This window comes from Acipenser ruthenus, chromosome 18 (assembly GCF_902713425.1).
Source record: "Acipenser ruthenus chromosome 18, fAciRut3.2 maternal haplotype, whole genome shotgun sequence".
Lineage (NCBI taxonomy): Eukaryota > Metazoa > Chordata > Actinopteri > Acipenseriformes > Acipenseridae > Acipenser > Acipenser ruthenus.
In genome coordinates this window covers 20,289,811-20,302,243 of record NC_081206.1, presented here as the reverse complement: position 1 = coordinate 20,302,243, position 12,433 = coordinate 20,289,811, and the positions used below count along the sequence as shown (strand labels likewise).

At 35.3% G+C, this 12,433-nt stretch overlaps 1 protein-coding gene across 12 annotated transcripts in view; it reads left to right on the top strand.

The window, feature by feature from the left end:
• LOC117963949 (kinesin-like protein KIF28) overlaps positions 1-12,433 on the top strand; it is a 55,601-nt gene that overhangs the window by 15,702 nt on the left and 27,466 nt on the right. For 11 of the 12 annotated variants that reach the window (XM_058991469.1, XM_058991470.1, XM_058991464.1 and 8 more), the window contains 6 exons: positions 1,753-1,856; positions 6,857-7,000; positions 8,624-8,815; positions 9,367-9,573; positions 10,193-10,228; positions 11,160-11,381. In XM_058991469.1, coding sequence (XP_058847452.1) covers positions 1,753-1,856; positions 6,857-7,000; positions 8,624-8,815; positions 9,367-9,573; positions 10,193-10,228; positions 11,160-11,381 — 905 coding nt within the window. Of the gene's footprint in view, positions 1-1,752; positions 1,857-6,856; positions 7,001-7,057; positions 8,816-9,366; positions 9,574-10,192; positions 10,229-11,159; positions 11,382-12,433 lie in introns of those variants that run through there. The other variant, XM_058991472.1, reaches the window with a different exon arrangement.

Below are 12,433 nucleotides of genomic sequence, written 5' to 3'. Positions count from 1 at the left end.
CTGTGCCTTTACAAGGTGAGCCTCTCAGTAGTCCAAAATGAGACATTCATTGATCTAGGTGGTGACATTTGGAAGGTGGTATACTAAGGAACCCCGTAACTAGCTGAAGGCGCCAATAGCAAAAACGTTTTCTATGCATGTTCTTGGAAAAAATGACACAAATCTATTTCATTTTGCAATATAAGGAACTGCAAATTCAGCAACTTTTCCAAATTAGTTCAAATACAATCAAGAGTTGTTCTTGCGCAGCTAATAAAAGATCATCAGCGCTGAAAATTAAAAATATGAAACAATTGCTGCAGGATGCATTACAAATAGGTTTAGTGGGGCTGTAATTTTCAAACAATATCCTAATTTAACTAAAGCAAGCCATTATACCTCTACTAAACCAAAAATCTGATAATATTTTCAGATCATTTAATTAACATTGTATGTCTTTTAATACAACCTTGCTTTATGGCCATCCCAGTGTAAAGACCATTTCTCAATTAGGACTTTTTTTTATGATTTACTATTGACGTAGAAGTAACCTTCAATATTAGGTCACCCTTGTATTCAATATTAAGGCCACCATCTGCAGTCTAAAAATGATCAAACATCTGTTAAATTTGCATTTTAGACATATATTTAATTTGAAAATGTTAATGTAACAAGAAGTTACTCATTTTATTTGTATATACTAAAAACAGTCAATTTTGTTTGCATATAAGATATAAAATAAAAACAATCTAGAATGGTATTTAATCAATAAAGTGTTAAATACATTGTCTAAACTAAGAATTTGTAAATAATCCAGTTACATGAATTTGTTACAAAAAAATCTATGTCCCTTAGTACCAGGTCCACCCCCCTTCTAAGGCCACATTCACAGGGAGTGAATCTACAGTGATGTGCAGGATAAATGGGGTTCACACAATTCAGAATGAACATAAAAAAATAAAGTTGTTACGGTAATGAGAGTATGGTTATTACCTTTGATATTTAAATTTGTAATACTGCAAATGAGTCCTGTTTTACACTCTGGAGTGCTTTAAGGACCTTTAATGATTCAGTGAGGTGAACCCTTCCTGTGACTTCAAGCAGGCGGTATTTCTCTTCTGCCCATTAAGTAGCCCTTAAATCCATTTCGACCTCTATAGCCTTTCATAGAACAGTGCTTTTTATAATGCTCAGTGAGCACGTCATCCTCCATCTGAACGTACAACGTGTTTAGGTTTGTACTGTCAGTGGAAGAATTACATTTTTTTTAAATGTATGTAATGAACTGCCTTGGAGAAGTCCCCATATTGCCCTTCTAGCAGGTCTCAAGCCTGCCTTTTAGAGCAAGCGAGGGAGCAGTTCCATCTCCCTGCCCGTCCGATCCCTAACATCTCTCTTTGAAGCTGCCTTCAAAACCGCAAAGGTGCGCTATGTCGATATTGCCAACACTGTCAATAAACACATTTCATTTGTGAACTAAACTTGGTTCAAGCCCAGGCTTCCAGAAAAGGACTTGCACGCACCTGCTTTTCTGAGCATCAGGATCTAAAAAACAAATAGTGAAAGCAGCAGTCAAATGATTGATTGCGTCACAATAATAATCACTGTATGATCATCCTGCTGTTTAACAGCTGTGTAACTGTTAAGTGTCTACATGTGTAATAGCTGATCGTTTATCTTCTCTGAAAAGAGCTTGGAGGTAGGGGAGCTCTGTACAAACCCTTCATTATAATTATAGCATTAATATTAAACGGTATTTTCTCTTCTTTTTAGCCAAAAAGATTCCCCATGCTACAGGAAGACAGCACCCCCACCATCATGGAATTTTCTCCCAGTCTGCTCCGAAACAAAGAGCCGAAAAGAGTGAAGGGAGGCAGGTAATGACAAGACCGTCATCATTTCATTCATATGATATATAAATCTTTTTTAAAACTAAACTGGTTGTGCCGCCATTTTAAAGTTGGTTTGAAGCATGTATCATTTGGTACTGCACATTAAATACAGCTTTCATACACAGGTCCTCTTTCTTATAAAGTACTGTATTAAGAAATAAAGTAGGCATATCAGAAGGTAGTGCTGTGCAAATAAGCTGAATATTCAACTCTGCAGTATTGAACACCTAAAACAACTAGCTGCTAGTTAATGTTTGCTGGAGCAAAGACATATCAGTTTGAGATGGACACAATTGTCTACTATGCAGAAAAGACTGAGGATAGAGTGAAGAGCTGTATTTTAATTTTAAAGTTACATGATCATAATTGGACAAAAGTCAATGTACTGCAAAACAGATACAGTACTTTGTGACAATCCTGAAATAAGTCTTCAAATACAACTTCTGACAAAGGCAATATTAATTTTTTTTTTTTTTTGTGTTATACCAAAACTGTATTGGTATATTTCATAGGCTGTCACTCCATATGCAAAGTACAGCCCTTTGTATAGAATCTATTAAAATGCAGGACAACTATTATTAAAGTGTGTTCATTGTGCAAACCAGCAGGAGGCTCAGGCACTGCCGTAGGTAATGCAAACAGTAATTAATCAAACAGGACTGGAAGTAATTATGAACAGGGCATATCTGTTAATAAATAAGTCCCAAACCATGTGTTATTGAAAATGAAGGTTGCTAGGTTGAGATATGAACATTTTAACTTTCATGATATGAATACTGAGTGTGTTTATACTGAATTTTATATACAACGCAGGTAGTGTAATATATAATTATGCAAACATCAGTATCTGTGGGATTAAAATGAGTTTTTAAAATGGCATTGAACACTTTTTTTTTTTTTTAAAGCTTATAAATTAAACATATCGCCGCTGATGTAGTCTGGTGTAGCATTACCCTGTGGATATTTCCTTTTGTAAAGTAAAGCTCTAGGGATCTAATATCCTGATTATATTTTGCATCTTTTAATATTAACCATTCAAGGTGTAGTGTCCTGTATGGTTTGGAAAATAGTTTGTTACACTAGGATTTCATATTGAAATATAATTTCCTGTAAAATGTAAAAGTATATCAAACACCATTTTGAAAACAATGTTGAAAGTGGTAGCACAAGTTGCCTATTGGCAGCACACGTTATGTAAGTGCAAGCAGGTGGTGGGATGGAGGAATATTGTATCCTTACAGATAAAACTAACTTGGGGAATGCAATCAAACAAATATTACCTATTAACCTCTAAACTGGTTAACCACTGCCAAATGCCTACAGTAGGTTGTAACAGCTTCTTATAAAAGTACCATATCAATGTGGCTGTCTCTGGGGCCTTAAGGACCTTAAGGATTAAACAAAAAAAAAAAAAACAGGCATTGAAAAATTTAAATAAATAAATAAATAAATAGGCAAAAGTGTATTGTCTGTATATTGTAGAATTCAGGCTTGTACCATCAGATGGCAGCATTGTCCAATGGATGACAAATATTGACAAACCTTTTATGGCTTTTTCTCACAAACAATGTGCATGTGCAATGGGCTGTTAACTTGGCAGTTGACAGACACGATACCCTTTACTTACTAAAATTGTATACATCATGTGTGTAAATCAACAGAAGTATCCAGCATCATCCAGTATAGTAGATGGACTCTGGCATAGAATAAACCATGTTCAAATTCAACTATTACCAAAGATAATAAAGAAGATATGGTCCCTTAACATTCTTTACCCCTCTTCTCTATTCAGATTTTCTATACATATCTATTATCGTATTTTGTTTCTTCTTTTTGTCTGATGAAGATCATTTCATATGTCATCTGAATTCCCACATCAGACTCAATGGAATGTTAGTAACAACTTATCAAATAACTTGAGAGACTGATTATGGTGTCTTATAAAACTTTTAATTCTACCATATGATAACAAGAACAATAACTATACATACAACTTCGAAGTCTTTGCCACTTCTTTCCAATCAGCTACTCACTAAACATTGGCCTCAGTAAATCAGAATACCACAGACAATTAATATCGATCTCTAACACAAGCTTAACTCATCCAGTCGTTGCAGTAATAACCATAAGAGGCTCACACTGCCCTGTTCATGTGTTATTGGACCTGCTTGCATATGTACTTATATAGACAATGGAAGACTCTTCCACACACAATGGAAGACTTATTTTTATTGACAATTCCATTATAGAACTCAAAGTTGCAGTCAAAAATGTTAGCTAAAGCTTCCCCTGTAGGCTTTATGATGCTGCCTGCAGAATTATTCATAATTGAGTTTTAACCTTAATACAAAGCTTTGCTTAGTCAATGAAAATGGCTTTATATACAAACAATATTGTAAATGTATTCATATTGTCTTTACAGCTAAAATGATCATTTGTGTAGCTGTTGTTGCTATGGGTATTTGTGTGGAGCTATGATGCCTACTTTAGACCAGACTTAATAGAAGCTTATTGAACCTTGGAAGGCTACTCAGATTGTGTGCAAACAAGTGCCACAAATACACTTGGGGCATTTAATTTCAGATTTTTCATTATGTCAAAGTAGAAAAAGAAATGAGGTATTTTATTTTGTTTGGAGTCTGTGTGCTGGCTCTTTGAGCAACATGGGATAAATATATATAATTAAAATATCAATAGAAACAGATGAAAGCAGTTCATCTGACCTGGATGTATATAGATATTTTGTTGGGACATGCTTTTGAGATGACAGGAGAAATTAATGACAACTATTAGAGCCATTTAATCAATGACATTTCCCAAGATGCCTCTTTCCCAGGCCCCACAAGCAAGATTAATTGCACAGGATATTTCAATCCCCAAATAATATCAAAACAATGAATTATGTGTCTGGGTCTGTCTCTGTGTGTGCTCTTTTTCAAATGGGTAAAGAAGAACTGGTTCTTAAGAAAGGATATTGTAAAGTCTATATCCACAAGACCGGAAAGTACCACGGTTGCCATGGTTTCTCACAGGGCAAGAGTGGGGCCAAAGCGAAAAGACCATGAAGTCATAGAAAGGACTATCAAAACTTGTCTCTTTATAAAACAATTAATTGAAAGACTATGTGAGAGCGTCTTGGTTTACTGGATGGACATTGAGTTTGAATCCACAAAGTTATTTTATTTTAACCCAAATTACTACCCAATTAAATTTATTTTAATGTAGTACGATTGAAATGTTGCTCTAAATTAAGATTACATTGAACATAGAGAGTTTTGTGGTAAAATACTTTAAAACAAACTTGAAAAATAACAAAATAATTATTGAATTATCACGTCTGTTAATAATGGGTAGGTGTTAAATAAAACTGTCTTAGTTAGCTAAGACTAATGGTCTTTGTCAGCACTCTGAGAGGCTGTTTCAGGGGTGAAGAACTCTGGTCTCCCCACGGGGCAGACCCTTCAGAGTGGATGCTCATTGGTAGGTCAAGCGTGAGGAAGTTCACAACATTGCAGCTGCGTGTGCCTTCCCATCTCCATCGCAAACAGATGACTTCAGGCCAGCCCTCAAACATGAGTAGGCATGTTTTTTACCCTGTCCTCACTACCTGTATAAATGCACAAGCAGCACACGTTGAAACCACGTGATTGCCATTCACAGTTATGTTTTGGTTTCACATTATGGTTACATGTTATTTAGGTGATATGAATAGGGCATTAGTGTAATATATTAAAATATATTGATAATTATTGACTGCTGAGGATCTTTCAGCCAATCAATCGGTTTCCTCTGCTGTATTCCACGACACATCAACCGTACCGTTAAGTGTGGCAAAACTAACTAGGAAAAATGACACAACACACACAGTTAGAATATATTGTATGGCTATAAATTAGAATATATTTTTTTTATCCCTCAGTATTGTAAAAATGCTTCTGCAAAATATACTATTCTCATTGAAAATACCATCATTGCCGAAGGTTCAAAGTTTACAATGTAACATTGTTTTTGTGTGAACTGTTAATATTTTTGAATTCTTGTTCTACAGTATTTAGATATTAAATTTGATCTTTAATGTATTCATTTTATTTATACATTGGCACTTTTGGCAGTATTGTATTCCATTAGTCTTTAATAAAGATAGTAGAGTTTACGGAGTGTCTAAATGTGTTATTTTACAACCTGCTAGTCAGTTCTTGGTTGATTCTAAAAAAAAAACAACAATTTGAATTTCATTTGAGCTGCTCAAGTCCTGTTTTTAAAATGTGCATTGCCATTCAGTGATATTATTTTACATTTGTATTCCACAATTCAAATTTTCCATGATTACATTTTCTAACCCATAATCCAATTTCAGTGCAAAATAATTTGATTAAATTAAAACAAATGCATAAGAGGACTGAGTTTGTATGCAACTTTTATATGTGCTTATATAACTTTTTACTTATATATACTTATATATACCAAGTGTGAATGGGTCCTAAGCTTTACATTTTCTGTACCACTCTTATACTGTTCAGATTCCCATTTACTCCCTCAGAAGTTCATAGTGAGTCACTGAACTGCCAAACTGTATACATTCCCCATGCCTTAATATACCACATAAAAAGTGTCTCATTCATATTTAACACCCCTGAGTAATTATTTATGACTGTTAAATATTTAAAAAGCAGAAACTCCTCTCACATTTTAAAATAAGGGTGTGAAAATATTCTTATTGCTCAGCTTACTTTCTTATTTACATTTTTTAAATTAATATATTTTTTGCTTTGTATAACGGTTGATGTTTTTTAACACAGTCTATTTTGTTAGCCATAAACTAGCGCATAAAATATTAAGGTCCCATCAATACAGGACACTTCTGCCCTTCTCCGCTTCCCAGTCAGCATTCATTGACTGCCAAGGGAGTATATTACATTTTCTTTTTATTTGAGCTGAATAACTTGACACACTTTTTCATTTGGCATACTTTTTTGCTCCCAAAGAGCTCCCTTAGGATCCCCAGTACACAGACCACATCAACATTATTTGAAGGTAGAAACAGTTTAAAACTTCGGTCAGCACTGCAGCCCAACATGCCAAATGCAGACAGCATTAAAGTTGCTGTTAGGGTACGTCCTTTTAACCAGGTAAGAACACATTATCTTTATTTTCACTTTTTTTTTTTTGCTGCAGGTTACTGTCTGTCAGCCTGTATATAGATAGGTTTCTGCAGAATCCTTCCCCCTGTTTTTGTAGTATTCTCAGCTCATGGGTTTTCGTGTTGTACAGTATTCTTTTATCAAAAAAAATTCACTGTATAGACACTATTAACAATCTGAACTCAGAAGAACTGAACTGAGTTGGTCCATTTCTCTGGAGAAGTAAAGATTCTAGACAATAGGCTAAATGGATGTTCCAGTACTGTGTATCAAATGCAGGCATAAGAAAACGTAATAATAATAATGACTTGAATCTCTGTTGATCAATTGTCTCTGACAAAGACAGCTGGGTTTCTAAGTAAGTGTGGCAGTTTAACATTTTTCACACGGCTATTTTAGTATTGGTATGCATTTGTCCTGACTTATATAAATAATGTGCAGTACCAATTGTTTGAATTCCGATCAATCCCGCAGGCATATAGATCAAACTGAGCAATCCACTATATTTTAGATTAGATATTTAGGGCTCATTATATTAATTGGTCTGTTACACAGGTTGGACACCAAAACTGCTAGATAATGGTTAGGCAAAATATCTGCTGGTGTTCACATTACGTTCACATTACGACACATTTGTTTTTACCTGGGGGTACATTGGATGAAGAAAGAGGGTTGGTGAAACTGTTTGTAAAGTACTGTAACGCATTGAAGTCCAGTTAACAGGACGTACCTAATGGCATTGAGTCTGTCGTTTGTAATAGCTGCTGTCAGAAGCTGCCTGCTATTAGCAACTTGAAATAATGGAAACCAGTAAAAGAGCTGCCTTTGCAAAAAGGTGCTGACAAGCAGCATTTATCAAATTACCAGCCTCCCTCTCATCTTTAACAAAACCGTTTGAAAGAACATCAGCTAAACAATGACTTCTTACATATAAGTTAGATAGAATTTATCTTTAAAGTATCTTTTAAAGCTGTGTCTTCTTCATTGCATGATATGGGCTAATTTCGCTTGTAGCAATGGATGTATATGTGTATGCCTTTAGATTTGAACTTACACTCTAATAAAAAAACAGAGAAAGACAAGACAGCTGTTTCAGTAAAAGTCTTACTTTTAAACAGTTTTTGATTTTTTTATTGAAAGACTCACTGTCAGTAACTGATACTTTCTTTCTATTACACCGTGACACTGTGCTGGACTGGCATTTTCACTCTTAAAAAAGCATGCCACATTATTTCCACAACATATTTTTAATTGCATGCTGCACAGTGCTACTGTATGTCAGCAATGTGTATTGTCAGCCTCCTTTGGTAGCTGATTCTGACATGGCAGAGTAGTGTAAGTGTGCCAGGGCAACATCAAAATAAAATATTTTCCACAGTAAAGTATAAAACATATGCTGAGAAAATCAACATAAGAAAAACAAGACCAGTGACAATAAGAAAAATAAGAGATGTAACAAAATGGATTTGAATCTTGAGTTTACATTCTACTAAGCTACCATATGCACAGTATACTTGAAACTGCCACCTGTTTCCAGATTGTCTACCTGCTCTCACCTCTATTCTAAACTAATACTGTACTGCCGTTGATTTCTCTTGTATGCTATGCAAGAGGGAGAAAGTTCTGCAATGCAAGTGCATTGTCTCCATGCTGGGCAGCAGTACTCAGGTCACAGACCCCAAAAACCTCAACAGCAGGAAGAGTTTTCATTTTGACCATTGCTATTGGTCCCATGATGAGTATACCGAGAATGAACAAGGAGTCCACATTTCTGATGGTCATCACAGCAGATATGCTGATCAGGTTAGTGAATGCACCCAGACAGTCCAGCTTTATAATCAAAGTCAATGTTTAATTGAGGACTACACATTGTACAATGGTATTTAAAAATGAGCAAGATGATGTACCGGTGTACTGTAATAATGGTCAACCAACCAGGCGTCTTGTCCATACCTTGTAATTATTCCACGAAAAGTACTTACAATGGTTGGTAAAACAAATTACAAAATAAAAAAAGATTAGCTTTGGTGCATTGACACTTTTTTTTGTTCTGTTGGGATCCATTTACATTCCCCAAAGGCTGTCACTTCATTATGCAAGTCATCACTTTTGATATTGGTAATTTATGCAAAGTTAGATGCAGAAACACCAGTAGTCTGTAAGGTGTTGGATATTGTGACTAAAATATTTTGCAACTGGGAGATGCAGATTTTATATATTACAGAATACACCTCTGAGAGGGATAAAAAAACATAAGAAACACCTGTGATTTATAGTAGGCACTACACAGAATGATATATTATAACCTACTATTTCCTCATATTATATGTTGCTGTTTCTGTTAATCCTCCCAGGCTAAGGTCTTCAATGACCTTGGCAGAACCATTCTGGAGAATGTGTGGAGAGGATTCAATGCCACCCTGTTTGCTTATGGGCAGACTGGATCTGGAAAAAGCTACACCATGACAGGCTATGGGCAAAACAAGGGCCTGGTGTCCATGATTTGTGAGGAGCTGTTCAGGGGGATCAGAGAGAAGCAGAGCCCTGAGAGACAGTTTCACGTGAGTGTCTCTCACCCCTTCACATTGTCTTGCCAGTAGGCCTCTGAGGTCATGGACATTAGTATTCCTTTTTACTCTGTGTACAGAACCACAAAGTGATGCTTTATATCCTTTTATCCATCTATAACTTCAAAAGATACAAACCTATTAAGAAATTACAGGTTGGTTTGAATTAATCTCTGTACAGCCACAAACAGATGGTTGATGCAATCCAGGGTGATTTCCCAGTGCTGTAAAAATGCATCCCCAAAGTCAAGTAAACAAGCACGTCAGCTAGTACCATCAATGGTATACTCTATCCGAGATGCTTGTTTAACAGTCGTTAAAGTTTATTATAAGTTTAGCCTCATATCCCATTACATGTGTGCTCCATCATTCTGTTGATGTTTCTGATTAGATCATTATTTACTAGATACAGTGTATTCTTTAACAAGGAAAAAACAAAGCACTTTTTATATGAATACCTACAGAATTAGAGGATGCATACAGTGTACTTATTGATAACAGCTCCCCCACCCCCAATATAGTTTGATGCACGCTGTAGTTATTGCATGATAATTGGTGAATGGTTGTTTTTTTATTTTAAACATGACTGACTTTTTCTTCCCTTCCTTTTTAGGTCTATTTCAGCATGTTTGAGATTTATAATGAGCAGGTACTGTGTGCACAGTAAAATGTTCTCATCTTCACTTCCAGACACAATTCACAAAATACATCAGCTTGTAAATAATTCTGTTTATAAAATACTGTGCTGTATGTAATACAGTACATAATGACCCCTGATTCCCTATGTTGGCTACTTCGTACAATATCTTTTTAATGATGGTAGTATTCAAGCAGCCTTTGTTCCATTGCTTACTAACTCCCTCGTTTGACTGCCAGCTCATGAGTTCTCACTACCAGCTGTCATGTGAATTCAGTGCTGGGATTTTAAACTCCACAAGCTTTCTGTCATATACTAAGCATTATGATTTGGAAACCAGTACATTTTAGAAAACATATTTAGAAAAATCATAATGTTTTTTGTGTGGTGTATGACATCTCTGAAGCACTTGTTTATTATTCTCCTATTACAAACCCCATCCTATTTTTCTACTGTACATAAGACACCATTTCTTGATTATGGAATGAATCTTCATTTTAATTAATTCCAATAATATATATATTTTTTATATAATATATATAAAGTTGAAGGGTCTTATTTTTTAAAGTGTTTCCTCCAATCTTTAATTAACTTTTTTGACAGGAGAAAAAATAATGTTGGGATTATAAAATGAAAATGAAAAACAAAACACCATCAGAGTGCTTAAGAACTTGGATTATATTACTTAATTGTTTTGTTCTAGTTTTGTAAAATTACGTTTGACCTCTTTAAAAAACATAACAGTTAATTAAAAACTGGAGTAAATGCACTGAAAAGCAACTATGTAGTTTCAAACAACATTTATCGTTCGCCCATCCCACTCTCCCCTTACATTTAATTGAGCTTTTCCCAGATAGTGCTGGCTCTTTCTAAGTTGTCATTTGAAGCTATGTACTGCTTACTCTGGTGTGCAGCCTTCAATGAGAGTGCACTTGCTTTGAAGGTTCAAGACCTGTTATCTAAAGTTCGAAAGCCTGGTGGTCTGCGGGTTCGAGAAGGCAGGAAAGGATTTTACGTTGAATGCCTCAAAGCAGTGTCTTGTGACAGCTATGAGAAACTGGAGGCCCTGTTGCGGGAAGGCATACGAAACAGAAGCACGGCTGCTACCAATATGAATGCAACAAGCAGCAGGTCCCATATGGTGATCAATCTGCGCTTTAAACAGGTAAGGCAGCTATCTGTACATTTTGATACAGGGATAGCCCTTGAACATTCAATTTCCAAAGAGGACATGTTCATATGCCAAGAAAGTGAGATTACTGTTAATAAGGGTTTAGCTGTCGGCTACAGCACGGGATGAATGCCATTGGTCAGTGTAAAAATTTACGTCGTTAACACTGTGAAAATGTGTTATTTTAATGCGAGGCCTGACCTAAATGTAAGGGAGTGAAAATCCATGTGCAGAATGTGGTCAGGTTAAATTGGTTAATTGATTGCCTATTTAACCTTGCCTGTTTCTACTCTGAGTGTTCTTTTATATATGTGATTAAATCAGCAAACAATTAACCTATTTTTATTCCACTCTAATAAGGTCAGGCCTCCCATTCAAACAACACATTTTCACATGTTTTACTACATTTATGACGTGCAGGGCCTTGGCCTATGACCAAGGCATGTCACAATACAGTATTTCCACTAGCTTTTGTAATAGTTAGTGTTCTCAGTGCATAAGGGTCCACCATTAGTTTACTGATCTCAATATGCCTGTTGGCTGTTTCATCAACATACATCTTACACAGCAGAATTTATTTTTTACGTTTGCATTTCATTTGATTAATGACAATTTGTTCACACTTCCTTACTGCATTGAATCTAATGGATATATATCATAAGAAACTGTCAAGTAGACAGAGGTTTCTGCTAGTGCCTTCTTCACAGTACTGATTTAAGAACTGTTTAATAAGTACACTTCTTATTAATCATCATCCAATGATTTATCAAGAGAGCATTGCTATGGTTTCTACAGTACATGCATGTGGCATTGAGCCAAACAAATTTCATTAATGGCGCCAACATCAAAGAACAACATTCAAAAAGTAAACATTTTAATTTCTTTGGCTGCAGAATTTCAACATGAATAAGAAGGACGGTAAGAGAATGTTAAAGATAATTAATTAAAATGCCATTTGAAGCTACATACAGTACCTACTAATGTCCATAAAACAGATATGAATAACATTATATTCACAAAGCTTGGAAGTTAATCAATAAAGTATT